This window comes from Eucyclogobius newberryi, unplaced genomic scaffold (genome assembly GCF_026437365.1).
Source record: "Eucyclogobius newberryi isolate DKJ021-1_F unplaced genomic scaffold, fEucNew1.0.hap1 SCAF_13, whole genome shotgun sequence".
In the NCBI taxonomy this organism is placed as follows: Eukaryota; Metazoa; Chordata; class Actinopteri; order Gobiiformes; family Gobiidae; genus Eucyclogobius; species Eucyclogobius newberryi.
In genome coordinates, this window is record NW_027315757.1 from 1,786,720 (window position 1) to 1,812,496 (window position 25,777).

The window sequence follows — 25,777 nt, forward strand, 5'->3', positions numbered from 1 at the left end:
GATCACAGAGATTACAGGGCTCACAGAGATCACAGAGATCACAGAGATCACAGAGATCACAGAGATCACAGAGATCACAGAGATTACAGGGCTCACAGAGATCACAGAGATCACAGGGCTCACAGAGATCACAGGGTTCACAGAGATCACAGGGCTCACAGAGATCACAGAGATCACAGGGCTCACATAGATCACAGAGATCACAGAGATCACAGAGCTCACAGGGCTCACAGAGATCACAGAGATCACAGAGCTCACAGAGATCACAGGGCTCACAGAGATCACAGAGATCACAGAGATCACAGAGCTCACAGGGCTCACAGAGATCACAGAGATCACAGAGCTCACAGAGATCACAGGGCTCACAGAGATCACAGAGCTCACAGAGATCACAGGGCTCACAGAGATCACAGAGATCACAGAGATCACAGAGCTCACAGAGATCACAGAGATCACAGAGATCACAGAGCTTACAGAGATCACAGAGATCACAGAGATCACAGAGATCACAGAGCTCACAGAGATCACAGAGATCACAGAGATCACAGGGCTCAATTCAATTAAATCTATGTTCGTAATGCCCAAAATTAAACAATGTTCATAGGGACTTGGCAATGTCCCAGGATCCCCCGTCCTTAGACCCTCCTTCTGTCCTTAGACTCTCCTTCTGTCCTTAGACTCTCCTTCTGTCCTTAGACTCTCCTTCTGTCCTTAGACTCTCCTTCTGTCCTTAGACCCTCCTTCTGTCCTTAGTCCTTAGACCCTCCTTCTGTCCTTAGACCCTCCTTCTATCCTTGGACTCTCCTTCTGTCCTTAGACCCTCCTTCTGTCCTTAGACCCTCCTTCTGTCCTTAGACCCTCCTTCTTTCCTTAGACCCTCCTTCTGTCCTTAGACCCTCCTTCTGTCCTTAGACCCTCCTTCTGTCCATAGACTCTCCTTCTGTCATTAGACCCTCCTCCTGTCCTTAGACCCTCTTTCTGTCCTTAGACCTTCCTTCTGTCCTTAGACCCTCCTTCTGTCCTTAGACCCTCCTTCTGTCCTTAGACCCTCCTTCTGTCCTTAGACCCTCCTTCTGTCCTTAGACTCTCCTTCTGTCCTTAGACTCTCCTTCTGTCCTTAGACTCTCCTTCTCGGCCAGGAAATATTAACAAACCTCTTTGGGAAAAAGTATAAACCTGGAGGAGTTCCACACTGAAGGAGAGATCTGACTCCCTCAGACGGACAGGAGGACGCGAGAGAGACAGTGGAGCTGGAGCAACTCAGAAGGAGAACCAGTTCATCAGGAGGAGAACCAGTTCTTCAGGAGGAAAACCAGTTCTTCAGGAGGAGAACCAGTTCTTCAGGAGGATAAATAGTTCTTCAGGAGGAGAACCAGTTCTTCAGGAGGAGAAGCAGTTCTTCAGGAGGAGAACCAGTTCTTCAGGAGTAGAACCAGTTCTTCAGGAGGAGAACTAGTTCTTCAGGAGGAGAACCAGTTCTTCAGGAGGAGAAGCAGTTCTTCAGGAGGAGAACTAGTTTTTCCTGGCAGATGAAGAAACATTCATATGGAGTAGAGACCGCTTCTCCAGGGACTCGAGGATCATCTGGGTCACAGGTCATCGATGAGCCTGTTCCACTCCCTCTTGGAGTGGCCGGGAGAGAAGAAGAGAGAAGAAGAAAAGGCAATGAATAGATTGCAAGTGAAAATTAAAAACAGTTTGTCAGAATAAGTCAGACATGGGCCAACTACGGCCCGCGGGCCTTCATAATCCAACCTGCCAAAGAATTTGTTTGTTTTTTACCCTTGGGCTTTATTAGACAGGAGATGAAATAATGAAGGGGGGATGAGAGAAAAGGGAGGACATGCAGCAAATGTCGGAGTGGGGATTTGAACTCCGCCGGCCGTTCACATTTCACCTAGAGATAGCGCACTTATGACCTTTTTGGCGCCCTCTTCTTCTCTGTTAAGCTTTTAACATGCTAATGTCACGTCGGATGGATCACCAAATTTAAGAGGAAAAAACGTTGTTGAAAAGAATCCAGGACAAAGTGAAAGAGGAAAACCCTGAGCAGGATGTTATTTCCTTCACTGTATCATCAGAATCACTGTGGAAGTCTATAATGCAGCTTAACCATGTCGTGGATCCCGTTGTAAAACTTGTGAACTTTATATGTGCAAAGGGACTCCAGCATCGTCCACCATCCATCTGTTCCTGGCCCGGCCCCTACCTCAAATTTTAGAACCCACTGTGGCCCTCGAGTCAAAAAGTTTCCCAACCCCTGAAATAAGCAATCAGAAGCAGAGGATCGAGCTCAAGCTGCCATACTTCCCCCAGAGGTACTCCTAGGGCAGCGTAGCTAAAGCTGTGGGTTTATGTTTCTGTTCCTAACTAGTCATTTAGACATAAGACATTTCAAAGAGGAACATTTTAAGCCTGGACTTAAATGAAGAGACTGTGTCACTATATTTAACATAGACAGGAGCTGATTCCATAACACAGGAGCTCTACCTCCTACTGTGCTTTTAGAGACTCTTGGGACCACCAGAAGGCTCCACCTCCTACTGTGCTTTTAGAGACTCTTGGGACCACCAGAAGGCTCTACCTCCTACTGTGCTTTTAGAGACTCTTGGGACCCCTAGCTTTTAGAGACTCTTGGGACCACCAGGAGGCTCTACCTCCTACTGTGCTTTTAGAGACTCTTGGGACCACCAGAAGGTCAGCATTTTGAGAGAGAAGAGCTCTGTTTGGATGATATGGTTCTATAGCATCTTTGAGGTAGGACGGGGCCATGTCATTTATGGCTTTGGAGGCCGGTCCATGTTAAGTCCTGACTCTGGCACCAGCAGGAGGCCGGTCCATGTTTAGTCCTGACTCTGGCACCAGCAGGAGGCCGGTCCCTGTTTAGTCCTGACTCTGGCACCAGCAGGAGGCCGGTCCATGTTTAGTCCTGACTCTGGCACCAGAAGGAGGCCGGCCCCTGAGAACAGGACTAATGTGATGGTACTTCCTGGTTCTAGTCAGGACCCGAGCAGCAGCGTTCTGGATGAACTGCAGCTGTTTTACAGCTCGTTTGGGACCAGTGAGCAGGCCGTTATAGTCTAATCTACTGGAGACGAACACATGGATAAGTCTCTCCAAGTCTGATTGGCAATGTTTTTTAGATGATAAAAAGCTGCTGATGTTATTGATTTGACGTGGCTATTAAAGTTCAAGTCTGAGTCCATTATTACCCCCAGATTTCTAACTTGGTTTGTAGGTTTTAGAGCGAGACTCTGGAGGTGACCGCTAACACTTTCTCTTTGTTTCTGTGGGCCAAAAACGATTATTTCAGTCTTGTCTGAGTTCAGCTGGAGAAAGTTGTTTTGCATCCACACACTGATCTGTTGGATGCAGTGACAGAGTGAATCTACTGGTCCATAGTCACCTGCCGATAGTGAAACATAGATCTGAGTCGTCTGCATAATTGTGATAGGACACATTTTCACTGCGTATCAGTTGACCTAATGGCAGCATGTAGAGGTTGAACAGAAGAGGACCCAGGACTGACCCTTGGGGCACTCCACAGGTCAGGGTCATGTGGTCTGAGACACAAAGTACTTCCTGTCTTCCAGATAGGACCTTCACCAGTTTAGGGCGGGGCCAGTGATGCCCACCCAGTCCTCTAGTCTCTGTAAGAGGGTCCCATGATGGACAGTGTCAAAAGCAGCACTCAGATCTAACAGAATTAAGACTGGGGCTTTGCCCGTGTCAGTGTTCAGGCGGATGTCATTTGTCACCATGACAACAGCAGTCTCAGTGCTGTGATGAGGTCTAAAACCTGACTGAGAAACATCAAATGAGTTGTTTATTAATGTGACTGTTGTAAACAACCTTTTCAAGGACTTTGTCCCAAAATGGCAGATTAGAGATGGGCCGGTCATGACTCAGGACTGCAGCATCAAGACTGCTCTTCTTTAGGAGAGGCTTTATGACCGCAGTTTTCCAAGACATTGGGAATGTTCCAGATTGAAGCGACATGTTAACTATGTGAGTGAATGGTGCTAACAAACTGTTCAGCACAGACTTTAGAAATCTGGAGGGCCACACATGGAGGCAGCATGTAGATGAACTCAGACTGGTGATGATCTCATGGACAGTTTTGTCAGTTACAGGTGCAAAGGTTGTACATGTTCAGCTTCTCTTTGTAAATCTCTTTTTGAACCTGGAGCTTTGACTTGTGTCACTCCCTTTTCTGTGCCCTGACCCAATCATCATGTCTCCATGGCAACTTCTGCTTATTTTAACCATTTTAGCCTTCATAGGGGCGATGGTGTCCAGAACATTCAAAACACTAGATGTAACAGAGTTCAACAAGTCATTTACATTAGAACATGAGACATTTTCAAAGTTTATCATTTCCATAAACAGTGCACATGTGCCATCATTTATGTGTCTCCTCTGAACAACTGCAAGACCAGCCTCTGAACAGCTGCAGGACCAGCTGGTGGTTTGGGAAAAACAGACAGGTCAAAGAAGACACAGAAATGATCAGACAGAGCAGAATCGACCACATTGACATTTGAAATATTTACCTCCTTTGTAATTATGAGATCTAGAGTCTGCCCTCTGCTGTGGGCGGGGCCACTATGCTCTGGGTGGGGCCACTGTGCTGTGGGTGGAGCCACTCTGCTGTGGGTGGGGCCACTCTGCTGTGGGTGGGGCCACTCTGCTGTAGGTGGGGCCTCTCTGCTGTGGGTGGGGCCTCTCTGCTGTGGGTGGGGCCACTCTGCTGTAGGTGGGGCCTCTCTGCTGTGGGTGGGGCCTCTCTGCTGTGGGTGGGGCCTCTCACATGCTGAGTAAGACTGAAGGTTTCAAGGACAGCATCAAGCTCTTTAGCATTTCTGTCACAAATATTATCAACATGCACATTGAAAATCACCTGTAATGACCAAACCATCAAAGTCTGTGCGACTGAAACATCTCAGTAAAATCATCAATAAAACGTTGGCAGTGCTGGAGAGGCTTGTTTAACCTGTTACCATCCACCTATTTCACCCTGTGCACAATGGTTGGACCCAAATGTCATTGCTTATTAAAAGAGGATGTTCTGTTCCACATGCAAGTGTGATGCATCATTAGAAAGCTTAGGCCTTCTAGTTTCTGCAGATGTGCACATGTCACACTGTCAGGGCTTCAGAACTTACACTACAGAGGCCCAAATATAAACAAAACATCCTTTTTTTAGTCTCGCCTGAATATTGTCAATTTGTAATGGTCCTGAGCATGACATACTTCATTGTGTGCATATGCTGTTCACTGTACATGATGTTTATCTTATCGACAACAACTGTGTAAAGTTTCAGATCTGTAGGAACAGGCATTTTAGTGCTTTGACCTTTTTGTATCAAAAAGTATATTCGGAACAAGTGATCCAAATATGTGCCAACTGTGCCAAACTGTTTTATTACAATTTTAATCACTAATACCCATTATAACTGCTAAAAACAATGTGTGTGAAAATGTGTAAATATGAGTTTACCCATGAATTTTCCATATAAAGACCCTCCTTCTTATAAATAAGCTTCAGTTGTAGTCATCTGGACTCAGTTTGAAAAAATAGACGTTTCGACTCTCATCCAAGAGTCATTGTCAATAAAAGAATTTAGATCGAGAACTCTGATATTAATACTGTTCTGTGGTAAGACCCACCCATTGGGCGGAGCCTTCCTGAAGTAGAAAGAGTTGTTTGTTTCAACAGAAACTCCCCCCTTGTATCTACCGAGCCTATTCAGAATCTTAATGGGCTATTAGAATCCTCTTTGTCTTTGTGAGACCCTGGCTCAACCACCCTGAGTACCTGATTAGCATCTAAATGTCCTTGTCCTGGTCCTCTACCTTTCCAGGGGTTCAGTAACCCATTATAAATAACATTAACAGATTAAACCTTAGCCCTCCATTTCTGTTTAAAGAAGGTCTTTCTTTTTTAACAAAAATAGCTTCCTTGACTCCTCTTTCAAACCATCTTTTCTCCCTGCTTAAAACCTTCACCTCACCGTCTTCAAACGAGTGATTAGAGGCTTCAAGATGGAGATGCACGGCACTCTGAGGTCCTGAACTTGTATTTCTTCTGTGCTGATAAAGCCTCTTGTGTAGAGGCTGTTTCGTCTCACCTATGTAACGTTCTTTACAACTTTCTTCACTGCATTGGATCGAATAAACTACATTGCTCTGTTTTTGAGTCGGCAACTTGTCCTTAGGGTGAACCAGTTTTTGTCTTTAAGTGTTTCCTGGTTTAAAATAAACAGGGACTTCGTGTTGTCTAAAAATTCTCTGCAGTTTTTCCGACAGGCCAGACACATAAGGGATAGAAACACCCTTCCTTCTCTGTTCAGTTTCCCATTTGTCCTGCTTTTTGGTTCTCTTCTCTCTGTTGAGGGCCCAAGCGGGGTAACCACAGGCTGAGAGGGCATTTCGGACATGTTTTTCCTCTTTCTTCTTGCCCTCTGAGCTGGTGGGCACTCCTTGAGCTCTGTGTTGTAAGGTTCTGATCACCCCCAGCTTGTGCTGTAGTGGGTGGTTGGAGCCAAAGAGCAGATACTGGTCCGTGTGTGTAGGTTTCCTATATACTTCTATTTGGAGTTTCCCGTCCTCTCCTCTGATCGTGGAACAATCAAGAAAGGCCAAGCGATTCTCCTTAGCGTCTTCTCTTGTAAACCTGATATGTGGGTCCACAGCATTGATGTGATCAGAGAAGGTTTCCAGCTCTTGTTTCTTAATTGTTACAAAAGTATCATCGACATAGCGGAGCCACAGTTTTGGGGCTATGCCTGAGAATGAGGACAGTGCCTTCTTCTCAAAGTGCTCCATGTACAGGTTGGCCACTATGGGAGAGACGGGCGAGCCCATGGCACAGCCATGAATCTGTCTGTAAAATTGTCCCCGGAATTGAAAGTAAGTGGTGTTCAGACAGATGTCCAACAGTTTACATATGTGTTCAGGTGTCAGTTTGGTCCTTTCCTGTAGGGTGGTGTCTTCCTGCAGTCTGATCCTCTGCCTTCTTCTCAAAGTGCTCCATGTACAGGTTGGCCACTATGGGAGAGACGGGCGAGCCCATGGCACAGCCATGAATCTGTCTGTAAAATTGTCCCCGGAATTGAAAGTAAGTGGTGTTCAGACAGATGTCCAACAGTTTACATATGTGTTCAGGTGTCAGTTTGGTCCTTTCCTGTAGGGTGGTGTCTTCCTGCAGTCTGATCCTCACCGCTGCTACTGCATCAGAGGTCGGGATGCAGGTGAACAGGGACACAACATCATATGAAACCATGAGGTCATCTGGGTCCAGTTGGAGATGTTTCACTTTATCTACAAAGTTGTGCGTGTTTTCCACATGATGTTCCGAATTCCCCACAAGCGGAGCCAATATAGTTGTTAAATGCTTGGCCACATTGTAAGTGATGGAATCTGTGCTGCACACTATGGGTCTGAGTGGAACCTCCTTTTTGTGTATTTTTGGAAGGCCATAAATGCAAGGCATGGCTTCACCAGGATACAGTCTGTAATACAGAGGCCGGTCTATCACTTCCTCTTTTTCCAGCCTTTGTAAACAGTCTATCACTTTCTTCTTGTAGCCACTGGTCGGATCTCTTTTCAAGCGCTCGTATGTGGTCGTGTCCTCGAGGAGGGTGTGGACTTTGGCTTCGTAATCAGCTGCGTTGAGAATCACAGTGCAACGTCCCTTGTCTGCTGGGAGGATGTTGATGCTATGATCTTTTTCCAGTGCTGAAAGTGCTTTTCTCTCTTCAAATGTGATATTTGAAGGCGGTGGTTTGGCACTCTTCAGGGTCGCTGTGACACGTAGCCTCAGGTCTGCAGCCTCCGATTCAGTCATTTTGTTGTTTCTAATTGCCGTTTCAGTGGCTGTGATGTAGTCCTCTGTAGGGATGTGTTTAGAGGTGACAGAAAAGTTGAGACCTTTAGAAAGCACCTCCTTTTCTGCCTGTGTCAGAACACGATCTGATAGGTTCTTAATCCAATTGTTTTTGCTGGTCGCTAATTTGTCTGTTTCAGTCCTAATGTCTAGCTCGACCTCACCTGCATTCTTTTTGTTCAAAAGAATGTTGAACTTCTTGATTTGGCGTTCTTTGCTCTTCCTGTGCTGTGCTTCTTGTGCTGTCTGTGTAAAATCCAGCACTCTTTTGAAAGCTTCTTCAGGGAGTATGCTGGTTAATTTCTCCTGTAAAGTTCCTGTTCTGTCTTTCAATTTATCAATTCTGACGTTGTTTTCCTGGATCCTTTCACTGAGCATCTGCATAAGGCTCCTTCTCCAAATCTTCTCTGCTCTGTGTCCTCTGACCGGTGATTTGATCTGCAGGCTCTTCGGGATCATATTGTTCTGTCTGCATCTAAGATTGAACCTCAAGTGATTCCTGTTGTCTGCTAGTTTCCTGGCTACAGATTCGAGTTCCCGAACTAAATCCAAGGTTTTAGGCCCAAAATTCTTGGAAATATGTCGGTGTAATCCCTCATTCGTCCAGGCGTGTTCCATAGTAGAAAAAGCTTCAGTTGTAGTCATCTGGACTCAGTTTGAAAAAATAGACGTTTCGACTCTCATCCAAGAGTCATTGTCAATAAAAGAATTTAGATCGAGAACTCTGATATTAATACTGTTCTGTGGTAAGACCCGCCCATTGGGCGGAGCCTTCCTGAAGTAGAAAGAGTTCTAATAGCCCATTAAGATTCTGAATAGGCTCGGTAGATACAAGGGGGGAGTTTCTGTTGAAACAAACAACTCCTTCTACTTCAGGAAGGCTCCTCCCAATGGGCGGGTCTTACCACAGAACAGTATTAATATCGGAGTTCTCGATCTAAATTCTTTTATTGACAATGACTCTTGGATGAGAGTCGAAACGTCTATTTTTTCAAACTGAGTCCAGATGACTACAACTGAAGCTTTTTCTACTCAGAAGAAATGGAAATCTGTGGAGACGAGAGATGATGTGATCAGTCGCACTACTAAACAAACACACGTGCAGCAGCGGAGCTGTTTCCTGCTTCTGCACGAGGTTTAGTGGGAGGCGGCCTCTTGGAAAGAACAAGTCACTTGAGTTCTCAAATCGTCGAAAAATCCTCTATTATTCCTTTAAGAGAACAAACTTCTGTGTGTGGACATTGACTTTGTGTGTGGACATTGACTTTGTGTGTGGACATTGACTTTGTATGTGGACATTGACTTTGTGTGTAGACGTTGACTTTGTGTCGACATTGACTTTGTGTGTGGACGTTGACATTGTGTGTGGACGTTGACACGGGCGGGACAGACATTTGTCTCTGATGCTGTGACCACTGGACATGTTTAAGACTATTATTGATGAGACTATGTCCACACTTGTTTGACTCGTGTCCAGAAGGACAACAGAAGGACATGTGAGGTGTTTAAGACTATTATTGATGAGACTATGTCCACACTTGTTTGACTCGTGTCCAGAAGGACAACAGAAGGACATGTGAGGTGTTTAAGACTATTATTGATGAGACTATGTCCACATTTGTTTGACTCGTGTCCAGAAGGACAACAGAAGGACATGTGAGGTGTTTAAGACTATTATTGATGAGACTATGTCCACACTTGTTTGACTCGTGTCCAGAAGGACAACAGAAGGACATGTGAGGTGTTTAAGACTATTATTGATGAGACTATGTCCACACTTGTTTGACTCGTGTCCAGAAGGACAACAGAAGGACATGTGAGGTGTTTAAGACTATTATTGATGAGACTATGTCCACACTTGTTTGACTCGTGTCCAGAAGGACAACAGAAGGACATGTGAGGTGTTTAAGGCTATTGTTGATGAGACTATGTCCACACGTGTTTGACTCGTGTCCAGAAGGACAACAGAAGGACATGTGAGGTGGTCTCTGGGCCCTCGGCTCTTTTCTACTGGACAAATGTCCTGGACACTATAAACTTTGAATCTTCCTTGTCTCTTTTAAATTAATTCATAGAATTTACTCCACTGATCCATTGATGCAAAGATATATTAAAACTAAAGATCTGACCTGCACTTTTTGTCCAAAATCCCCTGAAATGATCATGTTTTTTAGAATTGCACTTTTGTAAAAACCTTTTGGAAAGACTTCAAATTGATTCCAAGTTTAGATTAAAATTTGAACAAATTATTTTTGGTTTTCATGAAACGAATAATAAGAAACTGACATTTAATTCAATTCTTATATTTGGCTAATTCTATCTTCATGAAAGTAACATTCCCTCATCAGTAAACAGACTGAAACATTGTATGTATGAACTGTTTCACAGTACTCCAGTAGAGTACTCCTACTAAATATGAAATATATTTTATGAAAGGTTTTACTTCTACTTGAGTACGTCATAAGGCGCTGGTACAGCTAGCAGCCCGGTGTAAACGCTCTCTCTTCTTTCTCACACTTATTGTGCTTTATCTCCTATATTTTGTAAATATAGTTAGTATATTTTTTCTATTTTACTGTACGATAGGGACACGCGCTGGAATAGTTTTTTATTCAACTGTTTTTGACTTTTTTCGGCTGGATTTGAGCGTTTTTCGTTGCGTTCGTTGTGTTGTTGTGATGTGAGCTAGCTCCGAGCGAGCCCACCAGCCCCCCCCCCCCGCGCCCTCCGACCGCGCTAAAGTACGGCGTGTCGTCGGTACACGTTTATATACACGTTTATATGAAAGAGGAACTTCACCAACGATCGGGACACACACTGGAATCGCTTTAAATGAACTTGTTTTGACTTTATTCGGCTGGATTGAGTGTTTTCGTCGTGTCGTTGCGATGTGTCTTGGCTCTGAGTCCCCCGGCTCCGGCCCCGCCCCCCGGCTCCGGCCCCGCCCCTGGCTCCGGCCCCGCCCCCCGGCCGGCGCCGTACCGCGTTTACACAAAGGAGGAACTCATGAAACTGCGGAGAACAGTCGTCTTACCCGGAGATCGTCACGTTATCCCGGCGGACATCCTAAGGAAAACGCAACGAGGCAGACGGGCTGGACGTAAACTCCGAGACATTGTCTGACTCCATCGCCACCACAGACATTGTTGATTCATTTCTCCCTGTGGCCCTCAGAGGCAACTGTTGTTGTGATTTTGGGCCTTACAAAAATAAATTGATTTGATTTGATTTGATTTGAGAGAAGAGAGGGACAAACAGGAAGTCGGTTCCCGCCGTAGTCATGGGTAACGTCAGGTCCCTTCAAAATAAAATGACGGAAATAGCGAGCCTCATGCGGTCCCAGAGGATTTATAGGGACAGCAGCGTCTTGATTTTCACAGAGACCTGGTTAACAGCAGAAATGCCAGACTCTATTGTAGGTTTGGACAATTTTCATCTGCTGCGGGCGGACAGAACGAGAGAATGCGGGAAGAAAAGAGGTGGAGGTCTGGCGGTGTATGTGAACAGGAGCTGGTCCAACCCGAACACTGCACAGTGAGGGAGCAGCTATGTAACAAGGATATTGAACTATTGGCTATTGGCATGAGGCCATATTATCTGCCCCGGGAGTTCTCACATGTGATTTTGATCGCAGTCTATGTGGCCCCGTCTGCCAATGCTGAAAATGCTTGTGAAGCACTGCTCTCCTGCACTTGTAGGCTGCAAACACAGCATCCACAGGCTCTCTTCCTCATCTCTGGTGACTTTAACCACGCTCCTCCCTCTTCTGTCCTACCAACATACACCCAGTATGTTACCTGCCCCACCAGAGAGAATAGAACATTGGACTTGTTTTTTGCCAACACCAAGGAGGCTTATTCTTCTTCCCCCCTCCCTCCTCTGGGCAGCTCGGCCCACAACCTTGTACATCTGAGGCCTGTGTATGAACCCATCGTGCGCAGGCAGCCTGTGGTGTCCCGTGAGGTGAGGATGTGGTCTGCTGAGAGCGAGGAGGCTCTGAGGGACTGCTTCAGCACCACTGTCTGGACTGAGCTTTATGACCCACATGGGGAGGACATCAACACAATCACAGAGTGCATCACGGACTACATCAACTTCTGTTTTGAGAACATTGTTCCCTCCCGGACGGTGCGGTGTTTTCCAAACAACAAGCCATGGATTAACCGTGAACTGAAGGCTCTGCTGAAGGAGAAGAAGAGAGCCTTCAGGTCAGGGAACAAGGAGGAGCTGAGGACTGTGCAGAAGGAGCTGAGGAGGAAGATCAGGCAGGCTGAGGCCGGCTACAAGAGGAGGATGGAGGAGCAGCTGCAGCAAAAGAACATTCAGGGAGTGTGGAGGAGCCTGAAAACCATCTCGGGCTTCAAAATCCCCCCTGCCCAGACAGAGGGGGATCTACAGTGGGTGATTGATTTAAATGCTCACTTCTTGAGGTTTGATCAGTCACCCGCCCCTCCCCCTGCACAGCTGCATGCTCCCTCTTCCACAGCTGGACAATGCCCTGCATCTGTTCCTCTTCGCTTATCTGCCCCGGACCATCAGCTCCCCACTTCGCCTGGACTCACCCATCCCCCCAGCACACGGTCCCCCTGCCAACCACTGACTGTCACAGCAGCACAGGTGAGGAGTGAGCTGAAGAGGATTAAAGTGAGGAAGGCAGCAGGACCTGATGGCATCAGCCCCAGGCTCCTTAAGTCCTGCGCAGATGAACTGTGTGGAGTTATGGAGCATGTCTTCAACATGAGCCTGAAGCTGAGGGTGGTACCACAGGTCTGGAAGACCTCCTGTCTGGTACCTGTGCCCAAGACACCGCGCCCCAAAGACCTCAACAGCTTCAGGCCAGTGGCTCTCACGTCCCACCTGATGAAGACACTGGAGCTGGTCCTGGACCACCTCCGCTCCACCGTGAGCTCAGCCATGGACCCGCTGCAGTTTGCATATCGTTCTGGCATCGGAGTGGAGGACGCTGTCATCTCCCTGCTGCACCGCTCTCTCTCTCACCTGGAAAAGCCTGGCAGCTCTGTGAGGATTCTGTTCTTCGATCTTTCCAGCACCTTCAACACCATCCAGCCGCTGCTCCTGAGGGACAAGCTGGAGACGGCTGGTGTGGAGTATGACCTGGCAGAGTGGATCCTGGACTACCTCACAGACCGACCCCAGTTTGTGAGAGCCCGGAACTGTGTGTCTGACACTCGGACCTGCAGTGTGGGGGCGCCCCAGGGCACTGTCCTCGCGCCCTTTCTCTTCACCCTTTACACTGCAGACTTCAGACATGACACGGACAGCTGTGTCCTGCAGAAGTTCTCTGATGACTCTGCCATCATCGGACTCATCACGGACGACGATGACGAGGAGTACAGAGGACTGGAGCAGGACTTTGTGGACTGGTGTCAGCGGAACCACCTCCTCATCAACGCAGGGAAGACCAAGGAGATGGTGGTGGATTTCCGCAGACGCCACCCCACTGCCCCCTCGCCAGTGAACATCCAGGGACGGGACATTGAGAGAGTGGACTCATACAAGTACCTGGGTGTTCATCTGAACCACAAACTGGACTGGACTCATAACACAGACGCACTGTACAGGAAGAGCCAGAGTCGGCTCTACCTCCTGAGGAGACTCAGGTCTTTTGGAGTGACAGGGCCACTCCTGAAGACCTTCTACGACTCTGTGGTGGCATCAGCCCTCCTGTACGGTGTGGCCTGCTGGAGCAGCAGCATCACAGAGAGGGAGAGGAAGAGGCTGGACAGAGTCATCAAGAAGTCCAGCTCCGTCCTGGGCTGTGCTCTGGACTCGGTGCAGGAGGTGGGGGACAGGAGGGTCCTGGCTAGATTCACATCTATGCTGGACCATGAGTGTCACCCCCTGCAGGACACTCTGTCCCCTGCAGGACACTCTGTCCGCTCTGGAGAGCAGCTTCAGTGAGAGACTAATCCACCCTCGATGTGTGAAGGAAAGGTTCCGTAGGTCTTTCCTTCCTGCTGCTGTCAGACTTTATAACAAAAACTGTTAGTACTGCACACTCGCAATACTGACCTAACCTAATACTGATGTGCAATTCTGTCATATGTGCAATTGCTGTTGGAATTCATGTGCAATTCATGTGCAATTACTGTGAAATTCATGTGCAATCTATGTGCTGTCGTGACACATATTCATGTGCAATTACTGTCGTGATCACATGCAATGGTATTTATGTATTTATTTATTTGTCTAGGGGAGTTTTTATTTATTTATAGGAGATCTTCTACTGAAAGTGTTTTTCAGACTTCCTATAAGTGATCTGTTCTTCTGTATCTACCTCTGGATCTACCTGCGTTGCACCAATGAAATTTCCCCATGTGGGACAATAAAGGAATATCTCATCTTAGTTATATCACGTTAAAGTAACTTTATTCTTACATCTCTTGGTCCCATGAATGTCACTGTGTTTGTGGTTCAGGAGTAGAACCAGGCTGTGATTGACACAGGTCAACATCTGTCCAGAAAAGTACAAGTATTTGAGTACAAGTATTTGAGTACAAGTGTTTGAGTACAAGTATTTGAGTACAAGTATTTGAGTACAAGTATTTGAGTGGGGCTGCTGTGCTTGTGCTGTGCAGTTATCGAGGAGAAGGGCGTGAGAATGAAGCTGACCGTGGTGGACACGCCCGGCTTTGGAGACCACATCAACAATAACAACTGGTGAGCACAATATCTCAGTCCATTCATTGTGCACCGATAATAAGAAAGTATTTATTCTAAAAAACATTTGACACAAACCCATGACTTAATAATGTCTAAATGTGAGCTACACTCCACATACGTTCTTATATATTATATATTATATACTTTCATGTCTCGTCCATCCAGAGGGACATTTACACCATCATGTGATGCTGCTGTTGTCTTGCAGTTGGGAGCCGATCGTGGCCTACATGAAGGAGCAGTACGAGAAGTACCTGAGGGAGGAGCTGAGCGTCATGCGGAAACGCCACATTCCTGACACCAGGGTGCACTGCTGCGTCTACTTCCTGCCCCCGACTGGACACAGGTCTGACCACATCACCTGGGTCACTGCTTAAGCCATGTGTTCATCTTATAGTCGGATGGAATATCTATATAATGCTGTTGTTTTGAAATTATTTATATGTTTATTTGATTGGGACAGAACAAAATAACCTGCACAGGCGCTCAGAGCTCGCCACGCTCAGAGCTCGCCACGCTCAGAGCTCATTTAGAGACCTGGGGCCTCATTTATAAAAAAGTACATGAAATTGTACTTGAAAGAGTGCGTACCAGAATGGACAAGAATACTTCCCTCTTTCTAATCCCAACACACCTTCATCTATGGCCATGCAAATCATCATCATCATATTCATAAGGGCGAGACACGGGGCCACAAACCGAACGAGAAAAGTTGGAAAAAGAGGATTTCTCCGAGATAGAAACACTAATGGGCGAGGTGGAGGCCCCCAAGGCCCCCAACAGTCTTTAAACAGAAGCCTAACCCTATGTATAAGGTTATCACTGAGGGAGGTCTGTGACACAGAGGGAGGGTCTGTGACACAGAGGGAGGTCTGTGACACTGAGGGAGGGTCTGAGACACTGAGGGAGGTCTGTGACACTGAGGGAGGGTCTGTGACACAGAGGGAGGGTCTGAGACACTGAGGGAGGGTCTGAGACACTGAGGGAGGGTCTGTGACACTGAGGGAGGGTCTGAGACACAGAGGGAGGGTCTGTGACACTGAGGGAGGGTCTGTGACACAGAGGGAGGTCTGTGACACTGAGGGAGGGTCTGTGACACAGAGGGAGGGTCTGAGACACTGAGGGAGGGTCTGAGACACTGAGGGAGGGTCTGTGACACAGAGGGAGGGTCTGAGACACTGAGGGAGGGTCTGTGACACAGAGGGAGGTCTGTGACACTGAGGGAGGGTCTGTGACACAGAGGGAGGGTCTGAGACACTGAGGGAGGGTCTGTGACACTGAGGGAGGGTTTGAGACACTGAGGGAGGGTCTGTGACACAGAGGGAGGTCTGTGACACAGAGGGAGGTCTGTGACACTGAGGGAGGGTCTGTGACACAGAGGGAGGGTCTGAGACACTGAGGGAGGGTCTGAGACTCTGAGGGAGGGTCTGTGACACAGAGGGAGGTCTGTGACACTGAGGGAGGGTCTGAGACACTGAGGGAGGTCTCTGACACGGAGGGAGGTCTGTGACACTGAGGGAGGGTCTGTGACACAGAGGGAGGGTCTGAGACACTGAGGGAGGTCTGTGATACTGAGGGAGGTCTGTGACACTGAGGGAGGGTCTGTGACACAGAGGGAGGGTCTGTGACACTGAGGGAGGGTCTGAGACACTGAGGGAGGGTCTGAGACACTGAGGGAGGGTCTGTGACACAGAGGGAGGGTCTGTGACACTGAGGGAGGGTCTGTGACACAGAGGGAGGGTCTGTGACACTGAGGGAGGGTCTGTGACACTGAGGGAGGGTCTGAGACACTGAGGGAGGGTCTGAGACACTGAGGGAGGGTCTGTGACACAGAGGGAGGTCTGTGACACAGAGGGAGGGTCTGTGACAATGAGGGAGGGTCTGTGACACTGAGGGAGGGTCTGAGACACTGAGGCAGGGTCTGAGACACTGAGGGAGGGTCTGTGACACAGAGGGAGGGTCTGTGACACTGAGGGAGGGTCTGTGACACAGAGGGAGGGTCTGTGACACTGAGGGAGGGTCTGTGACACTGAGGGAGGGTCTGAGACACTGAGGGAGGGTCTGAGACACTGAGGGAGGGTCTGTGACACAGAGGGAGGTCTGTGACACAGAGGGAGGGTCTGAGACACTGAGGGAGGGTCTGAGACACTGAGGGAGGGTCTGTGACACAGAGGGAGGTCTGTGACACAGAGGGAGGGTCTGAGACACTGAGGGAGGGTCTGTGACACAGAGGGAGGTCTGTGACACAGAGGGAGGGTCTGAGACACTGAGGGAGGGTCTGAGACACTGAGGGAGGGTCTGTGACACAGAGGGAGTCCATGATGGAAAACACCGTTCCTCCATCAGGGGGCGTTCAAGTGCCTTTATGCGGCTGTGAAAAAAAGAAAAAGCTTACTTTTTTATAAACAAGCTCTTTGTGGAGTCCTTTGGCCAGTTGGGGCTTGTCTGCAGCGTGGGGTCTTTCTAGACTTCATGACTACAGGCCTGAGGCGCTGACGTCTGTAGTTATGAAGTCATTTGAGCGCCTGGTCCTCCCCCACCTCAAGTCCTTCACCTCCCCCCTGATGGACCCCCTGATGGACCCCAGCAGTTCTGTAGACGACACGTTCAACCTGGCTCTCCACTTCATCTTGCATTATCTGGACGCCAGGATCCTGTTTGTGGACTTCAGCTCTGCATCAACACCATCTCCTGCTCTGCTCCAGGAGGGATCAGAGGCAGTGGGTTCAGCTGGGGCAGAATGTCTCAAACACACGGACTATCAGCACAGGAGCTCCACAGGGTTGTGTACTTTCTCCCCTGCTCTTCTTCCTGTGCACAAACTGCTGCACTTCCATCTGTAAAACTGATCAAGTTTGTGGACGACACCACCATCATCACCATGACGACACCACCCTCATCGGGCTCATCTTGGACGGGGATGAGTCCGTCTACAGGAGGTGGAGTGGCTGGTGTCCTGGTGCAGCGGTAATAACCTGAAGTTTAACGCCCAGAAGACAGTGGAGATGATCGTGGACTTCAGGAAAGTGGGAGCCACCATCAGCTCCTCATCAAGAAGGCCCAGCAGAGGATGTACTTCCTGCTGCTGCTGCTGAGGAAAGACAAGCTGCCAGTGGAGATGATGGTGCAGTTCTACACGGCCATCACCTCCTCTATCACCTCCTCCATCACCTCCTCCATCACCTCCTCCATCACCGTGTGGTACACTGGAGCCACAGCCAGGGACAAACAGAGACTACAGCGCCCTCTGATGAGAAGGTGTTCGGCTGCAGACTTCATCTCTGCAGGACCTGGACGTCTCCAGGACTCTGGGACGAGCAGGTCTGATCACTGCTGACCCTTCTCACCCTGGACATGGACTATTTGAGCCACTCCCCTCAAGCAGGAGGCCACTCCCCTCAAGCAGGAGGCCACTCCCCTCAGGCAGGAGGCCACTCCCCTCAGACAGGAGGCCACTCCCCTCAGGCAGGAGGCTACTCCCCTCAGGCAGGAGGCAACTCCCCTCAGACAGGAAGCCACTCCTCTCAGGCAGGAGGCTACTCCCCTCAGGCAGGAGGCAACTCCCCTCAGACAGGAAGCCACTCCCCTCAGGCAGGAGGCCACTCCCCTCATGCAGCAGGCTACGGCCCATCCGGACCAGAACCTCCAGCCTCAAGAGCAGTTTCTTTCGATCTGCCCGTTGGACTCGTGCCACTTTAAGTTATTCAAACCAACAACCATTTATTGCACTGCTTATTTTTTGCACTGTTCTAATCAACTGTAATTTGTGTATTTATCCTGACCAAGTCTATTTGATTTGTAAATTCTAAATGTAATGCATGCCCTTTTGATGTATTTTGCTACTATTATTATTTGTGTTGTATGTTGCACTTTAATGGTAATGAACCCCTTTCTGATTCTGATTCGTGGTTGCATGATCCTTGCTAATGAAATAAGGCCTTATATAAATGTGTTGTTTTGCCTGTTTACATTCGAGTTGAAATTATACTATGTGAAATACCTGTGATGTGTCCAAAATGAACTAAAATAGCCTGAATATATATATTTGCGTTCAGATTCTAGAATGTGGTAATGCTTCGCCAGAAAAGGACGAAAGACCATTTTTTTATATTTTCATATAAAAGACAACATTTGGAACGTGACATTTTATATTAGTAAATATATTATTAGACTCCGCCCTACTGAAGTACATATCCTCAATAGTAATGTCCCATACTAAGCTTACAGAATGGTTTAATCTGTTGTGTGATACAGTACAGTCTGGTGCATTATGATGTGGCTCTGTGTCTGCGGCAGGTTACGGGCCATAGACGTGGAGTTGCTGAAACACTTGGGGAGCATCGTTAGCATCGTGCCGGTCATTGCTAAAGCCGACACGCTAACACTGGAGGAGCGGCTTGACTTTAAGCACAGGGTGAATCTATCTCTACCTCCGCTGCTTCTGGTCTGCAGTGGCTCACGTTAACCATCTGCTCCTGACACAGATCCGACAGGACCTAGCGGCTAACGGCATCCAGGTCTACCCCCAGAAACAGTATGACGAGGACCCAGAGGAGCGCATCCTCAACAGCAGCATCAGGGTGAGCAGCAGCACCTCAGGGTGAAAAAGGGACAGAACACAGTCTTAAATGGACCAAACACACAGCTTTAGAAATATAATAATAACATAACGGACCAAGTTTACCATCAGAGCCCAGAGGTAAGTTGGAATACTAACTTAAGACAACAGCTCATCCAACTAAACTGGATGTTAGCTAAATCTAAACTAGATCTAACCGAAGGCTCTGGTCCCAATTCATCTTAGAGTTCTTTGATTTGATTAGGTTAATGTCGGCCTGATTCTCCGTGTTCAGGTCCTGGCTCTGGGTCCAGAGGCCGACCTCTATTGCGTGACCAACTTACATCAACACAACCTAACTTATGTGTTCTTAATATATCAACATGAAATAATACCTGAATTCAAATTTTAAATCATTCGCAGCCATTCTCAGCAATTTACAAAAAGACATTAAATAATTCCAAGTTTGTGTGGCTCTGAGATGTTGCTAAAGCTAGGGTAAACGGGAAACTACTTCCGGTCTCTCCTCAGCTTTTTCCCTACAGGAAGTCAGCCATATTGTATAAAATCCAAACCTTGGTCATAAGACAACCAGTTTAAGATTGTAACATCTTTGTTTAGTTTGTATCTTTTGATCAGCTCCTTCCATGTTGTAAGAACAGATTTCACTCAAGGATTCTCCACCTCCTCCTCATGACTCAAGCGACTCATCTGCAGTAAGACCTGTACAGGAACCCCCGGCACCACATGACTCTCAGTATAAGACCTGTACAGGAACCCCCGGCACCACATGACTCTCAGTATAAGACCTGTACAGGAACCCCCAGCACCACATGACTCTCAGTATAAGACCTGTACAGGAACCCCTGGCACCACATAACTCTCAGTATAAGACCTGTACAGGAACCCCTGGCACCACATAACTCTCAGTATAAGACCTGTACAGGAACCCCCGGCACCACATGACTCTCAGTATAAGACCTGTACAGGAACCCCCGGCACCACATGACTCTCAGTATAAGACCTGTACAGGAACCCCCGGCACCACATGACTCTCAGTATAAGACCTGTACAGGAATCCCCGGCACCACATTACCCTCAGTATAAGACCTGTACAGGAACCCCCGGCACCACATGACTCTCAGTATAAGACCTGTACAGGAACCCCTGGCACCACATGACTCTCAGTATAAGACCTGTACAGGAACCCCCGGCACCACATGACTCTCAGTATAAGACCTGTACAGGAACCCCCGGCACCACATGACTCTCAGTATAAGACCTGTACAGGAACCCCCGGCACCACATTACTCTCAGTATAAGACCTGTACAGGAACCTCAGGCACCACATGACTCTCAGTATAAGACCTGTACAGGAACCCCCAGCACCACATGACTCTCAGTATAAGACCTGTACAGGAACCCCCGGCACCACATGACTCTCAGTATAAGGCCTGTACAGGAACCCCCGGCACCACATGACTCTCAGTATAAGACCTGTACAGGAACCTCAGGCACCACATGACTCTCAGTATAAGACCTGTACAGGAACCCCCAGCACCACATGACTCTCAGTATAAGACCTGTACAGGAACCCCCGGCACCACATGACTCTCAGTATAAGACCAATACAGGAACCCCCGGCACCACATGACTCTCAGTATAAGACCTGTACAGGAACCTCAGGCACCACATGACTCTCAGTATAAGACCTGTACAGGAACCCCCGGCACCACATGACTCTCAGTATGTTTCCTTTGAGCTTCATATTCTGGGTCACACCAGCAACGCTCTGATCTGAGCTGGAATAAAGTAATTTTTCAGAAAAGATAAACCCCAATTTATTTTGATAATTGTAGAGTTTTAAATCGGATAAGAATTTTTTGCCTTGCCATATAAATCTTGAGATTGTTTACATCAAACGTCGTTGGGGATGGAAATCAGAAGAGTCTGTAACAGAAATCTGGATAAAACATTCATTTTCATAGTTTAAATTCTTTGATTTAGACTTAAAGGCGGTATGGACGATTTTTCGGCGATTTGAGAACGCAGGCGGAAGTGCTCATGCCACTCCCCTGTGCACATGCCACTCCCCCGTGCTCATGCCACTCCCCTGTGCTCATGCCACTCCCCCGTGCACATGCCACTCCCCCGTGCTCATGCCACTCCCCCGTGCACATGCCACTCCCCCGTGCACATGCCACTCCCCCGTGCACATGCCACTCCCCCGTGCTCATGCCACTCCCCCGTGCACATGCCACTCCCCCGTGCACATGCCACTCCCCCGTGCACATGCCACTCCCCCGTGCTCATGCCACTCCCCCGTGCTCATGCCACTCCCCCGTGTGGACTGATACAACACACACGTGCGTTTGTTTATTAGCGCGACGGATCACATCGCATCTCTCGTCTCCCATAGATTTCTGTCCACTTCTGCGTCAGCTCGAACTGTCTTTCTCCGTCTTCATTTTGCCCCGTACACTGAGGGAACATTATTATGATAGATCCATGCGCTTAGGCACGCGGAAACGTGGGGACGAGCCTGACGCGGCTGCAGGTGAGCGGTAGGTGCGTTTTATGATTGACACGTGGCAGGACAAATGATTTATCCACGCCACGAGGAAATATGATAAACAATTTGCTGAAAAAAATCGTCCATACCACCTTTAAGTATGGGATAAGAGCCAAATGTTCATGTAATATGAGGTCATTAACATTTTTGGACATTCCATTTGTTTCCAGACACTGGACCAACTTCTTGGTTCATCACATTGGGTATGGAAATGTCTAGTTTGGTCAAATACAATAGAATATCATCTGCAGCAGGCAATTTAATGTTCCATCCCATCAATTATAACACCGTGAATTGATTTAAGATTGTCAAGTATATGGGCAAATCTTTCCACATGCAAAGCAAACAGGAGGGGAGACCAGGCACAGCCCTGTCCCACCCCTCTTTTATAAAGCGCCCTGATATACTTTTTTATTACGTCGTCTAGTTGAAATTTGTTCAGCACTTTAAATAATTAATACCAACAAACAATCCAGAGTCTTCTCAGCGTCCAGACATTATTTCATTATGACGTCGACCCACATTTATAATACTTTTGTCTGATGAAGAGCATGTTCTTATTTCCCATTGTGTGTGTGTGTGTCTGTGTCTGTGTCTGTGTCTGTGTCTGTCTGTGTGTGTTTGTGTCTGTGTGTGTGTATGTGTGTGTGTGTGTGTCTGTGTCTGTGTCTGTGTCTGTGTGTCTGTGTCTGTGTCTGTGTGTGTGTGTATGTGTGTGTGTGTGTGTGTGTCTGTGTCTGTGTCTGTGTCTGTGTCTCTGTGTCTGTGTCTGTGTCTGTGTCTGTGTGTGTGTGTGTGTGTGTGTGTGTGTAGGAGTGCATCCCCTTTGCTGTGGTGGGCACTGACAGGGAGCACCAGGTCAATGGCAACAAGGTCCTGGGACGCAAGACCAAGTGGGGCATCATCGAAGGTGCGTCCAACTCTGCATCAAATTACACTTACTGACACCCGCTGTCACCCGCTGTCACCCTCTGTCACCCTTTGTCACCCTCTGACATCCTCTGATACCCTCTGACACCCTCTGACATCCTCTGTCACCCTCTGACAGCCTCTGTCACCCTCTGTCACCTTCTGTCACCCTCTGACACCCTCTGTCACCCTCTGTAACCCTCTGTCACCCTCTGACACCTTCTGTGACCCTCTGACACCCTCTGTCACCTTGTGTCACCCTCTGTCACCCTCTCACCGTCTGTCACCCTCTGTCACCCTCTCACCCTCTGTCACCTTCTGTCACCCTCTCACCCTCTGTCACCCTCTGTCACCTTCTGTCACCCTCTGTCACCCTCTGTCACCCTCTCACCCTCTGTCACCCTCTGTCACCCTCTGACACCCTCTTTCACCCTCTCACCCTCTGTCACCCTCTGACACCCTCTGTCACCCTCTCACCCTCGGTCACCTTCTGTCACCCTCTGTCACCCTCTGTCACCCTCTGTCACCTTCTGTCACCCTCTGTCACCCTCTTTCACCCTCTCATCCTCTGTCACCCTGTCACCCTCTGTCACCTTCTGTCACCCTCTGTCACCCTCTGTCACCCTCTCACCCTCTGTCACCCTCTGTCACCCTCTGACACCCTCTGACACCCTCTGACAGCCTCTATCACCCTCTGTCACCTTCTGTCACCCTCTGACACCCTCTGTCACCCTCTGTCACCCTCTGACACCCTCTGTGACCCTCTGACACCCTCTGTCACCTTGTGTCACCCTCTGTCACCCTCTCACGCTCTGTCACCCTCTGTCACCCTCTCACCCTCTGTCACCTTCTGTCACCCTCTGTCACCCTCTCACACTCTGTCACCCTCTGTCACCTTCTGTCACCCTCTGTCACCCTCTGTCACCCTCTCACCCTCTGTCACCCTCTGTCACCCTCTGACACCCTCTGTCACCCTCTCACCCTCTGTCACCCTCTGACACCCTCTGTCACCCTCTCACCCTCGGTCACCTTCTGTCACCCTCTGTCACCCTCTCACCCTCTGTCACCCTCTGTCACCCTCTGACACCCTCTGACACCCTCTCACCCTCTGTCACCTTCTGTCACCCTCTGTCACCCTCTGTCACCCTCTGTCACCCTCTCACCCTCTGACACCCTCTGTCACCCTCTGTCACCCTCTGTCACCCTCTGTCACCCTCTGACATCCTCTGATACCCTCTGACACCCTCTGTCACCCTCTGTCACCCTCTGACACCCTCTGTCACCCTCTGACACCCTATGTCTCCTTCTGTCACCCTCTGTCACCCTCTCACCATCTGTCACCCTCTGTCACCCTCTCACCCTCTGTCACCTTCTGTCACCCTCTGTCACCTTCTGTCACCCTCTGTCACCCTCTCACCCTCTGTCACCCTCTGTCACCCTCTGTCACCTTCTGTCACCCTCTGTCACCCTCTCACCCTCTGTCACCCTCTGTCACCCTCTCACTCTCTGACACCCTCTGTCACCCTCTGTCACCCTCTGTCACTCTCTGACACCCTCTGTCACCCTCTAACCCTCTGTCACCCTCTGTCACCCTCTGTCGCCCTCTGTCACACTCTCACCCTCTGTCACCCTCTGTCACCCTATGTCACCTTCTGTCACCCTCTGTCACCCTCTCACCCTCTGTCACCCTCTGTCACCCTCTGTCACCCTCTGTCACCTTCTGTCACCCTCTGTCACCCTCTGTCACCCTCTGTCACCCTCTGACACCCTCTGTCACCCTCTCACCCTCTGTCACCTTCTGTCACCCTCTGTCACCCTCTGTCACCCTCTGTCACCCTCTGACACCCTCTGTCACCCTCTCACCCTCTGTCACCCTCTGTCACCCTCTCACCCTCTGTCACCCTCTCACCCTCTGTCACCCTCTGTCACTCTCTGACACCCTCTGTCACCCTCTCACCCTCTGTCACCCTCTGTCACCCTCTGTCACCCTCTGACACCCTCTGTCACCCTCTCTCACCCTCTGTCACCCTCTGTCACCCTCTGTAACCCTCTGTCACCCTCTGTCACCCTCTGTCACCCTCTCACCCTCTGTCACCCTCTGTCACCCTCTGTCACCCTCTGTCACCCTCTGTCACCCTCTCACCCTCTGTCACCCTCTGTCACCCTCTGTCACCCTCTCACCCTCTGTCACCCTCTCACCCTCTGTCACCCTCTGTCACCCTCTGTCACCCTCTCACCCTCTGTCACCCTCTGTCACCCTCTGTCACCCTCTCACCCTCTGTCACCCTCTCACCCTCTGTCACCCTCTGTCACCCTCTGTCACCCTCTCACCCTCTGTCACCCTCTGTCACCCTCTGTCACCCTCTCACCCTCTGTCACCCTCTGTCACCCTCTGTCACCCTCTGTCACCCTCTCACCCTCTGTCACCCTCTCACCCTCTGTCACCCTCTGTCACCCTCTGTCACCCTCTCACCCTCTGTCACCCTCTGTCACCCTCTGTCACCCTCTCACCCTCTGTCACCCTCTCACCCTCTGTCACCCTCTGTCACCCTCTGTCACCCTCTGTCACCCTCTCACCCTCTGTCACCCTCTCACCCTCTGTCACCCTCTGTCACTCTCTGACACCCTCTGTCACCCTCTCACCCTCTGTCACCCTCTGTCACCCTCTGTCACCCTCTGACACCCTCTGTCACCCTCTCTCACCCTCTGTCACCCTCTGTCACCCTCTGTAACCCTCTGTCACCCTCTGTCACCCTCTGTCACCCTCTCACCCTCTGACACCCTCTGTCACCCTCTGTCACCCTCTGTCACCCTCTGTCACCCTCTGACATCCTCTGATACCCTCTGACACCCTCTGTCACCCTCTGTCACCCTCTTTCACCCTCTCATCCTCTGTCACCCTGTCACCCTCTGTCACCTTCTGTCACCCTCTGTCACCCTCTGTCACCCTCTCACCCTCTGTCACCCTCTGTCACCCTCTGACACCCTCTGACACCCTCTGACAGCCTCTATCACCCTCTGTCACCTTCTGTCACCCTCTGACACCCTCTGTCACCCTCTGTCACCCTCTGACACCCTCTGTGACCCTCTGACACCCTCTGTCACCTTGTGTCACCCTCTGTCACCCTCTCACGCTCTGTCACCCTCTGTCACCCTCTCACCCTCT

At 49.2% G+C, this 25,777-nt stretch overlaps 1 protein-coding gene across 1 annotated transcript in view; it reads left to right on the forward strand.

The window, feature by feature from the left end:
* The window catches only part of LOC140357815 (neuronal-specific septin-3-like), a 64,173-nt gene that overhangs the window by 15,280 nt on the left and 23,116 nt on the right, over window positions 1-25,777 (forward strand). Inside the window, exons 3-7 of the mRNA XM_072442330.1 lie at window positions 14,488-14,569; window positions 14,781-14,918; window positions 18,869-18,986; window positions 19,057-19,152; window positions 22,516-22,612. Of these exons, the coding sequence (XP_072298431.1) occupies window positions 14,488-14,569; window positions 14,781-14,918; window positions 18,869-18,986; window positions 19,057-19,152; window positions 22,516-22,612 (531 nt within the window). The remainder of the gene's footprint in view (window positions 1-14,487; window positions 14,570-14,780; window positions 14,919-18,868; window positions 18,987-19,056; window positions 19,153-22,515; window positions 22,613-25,777) is intronic.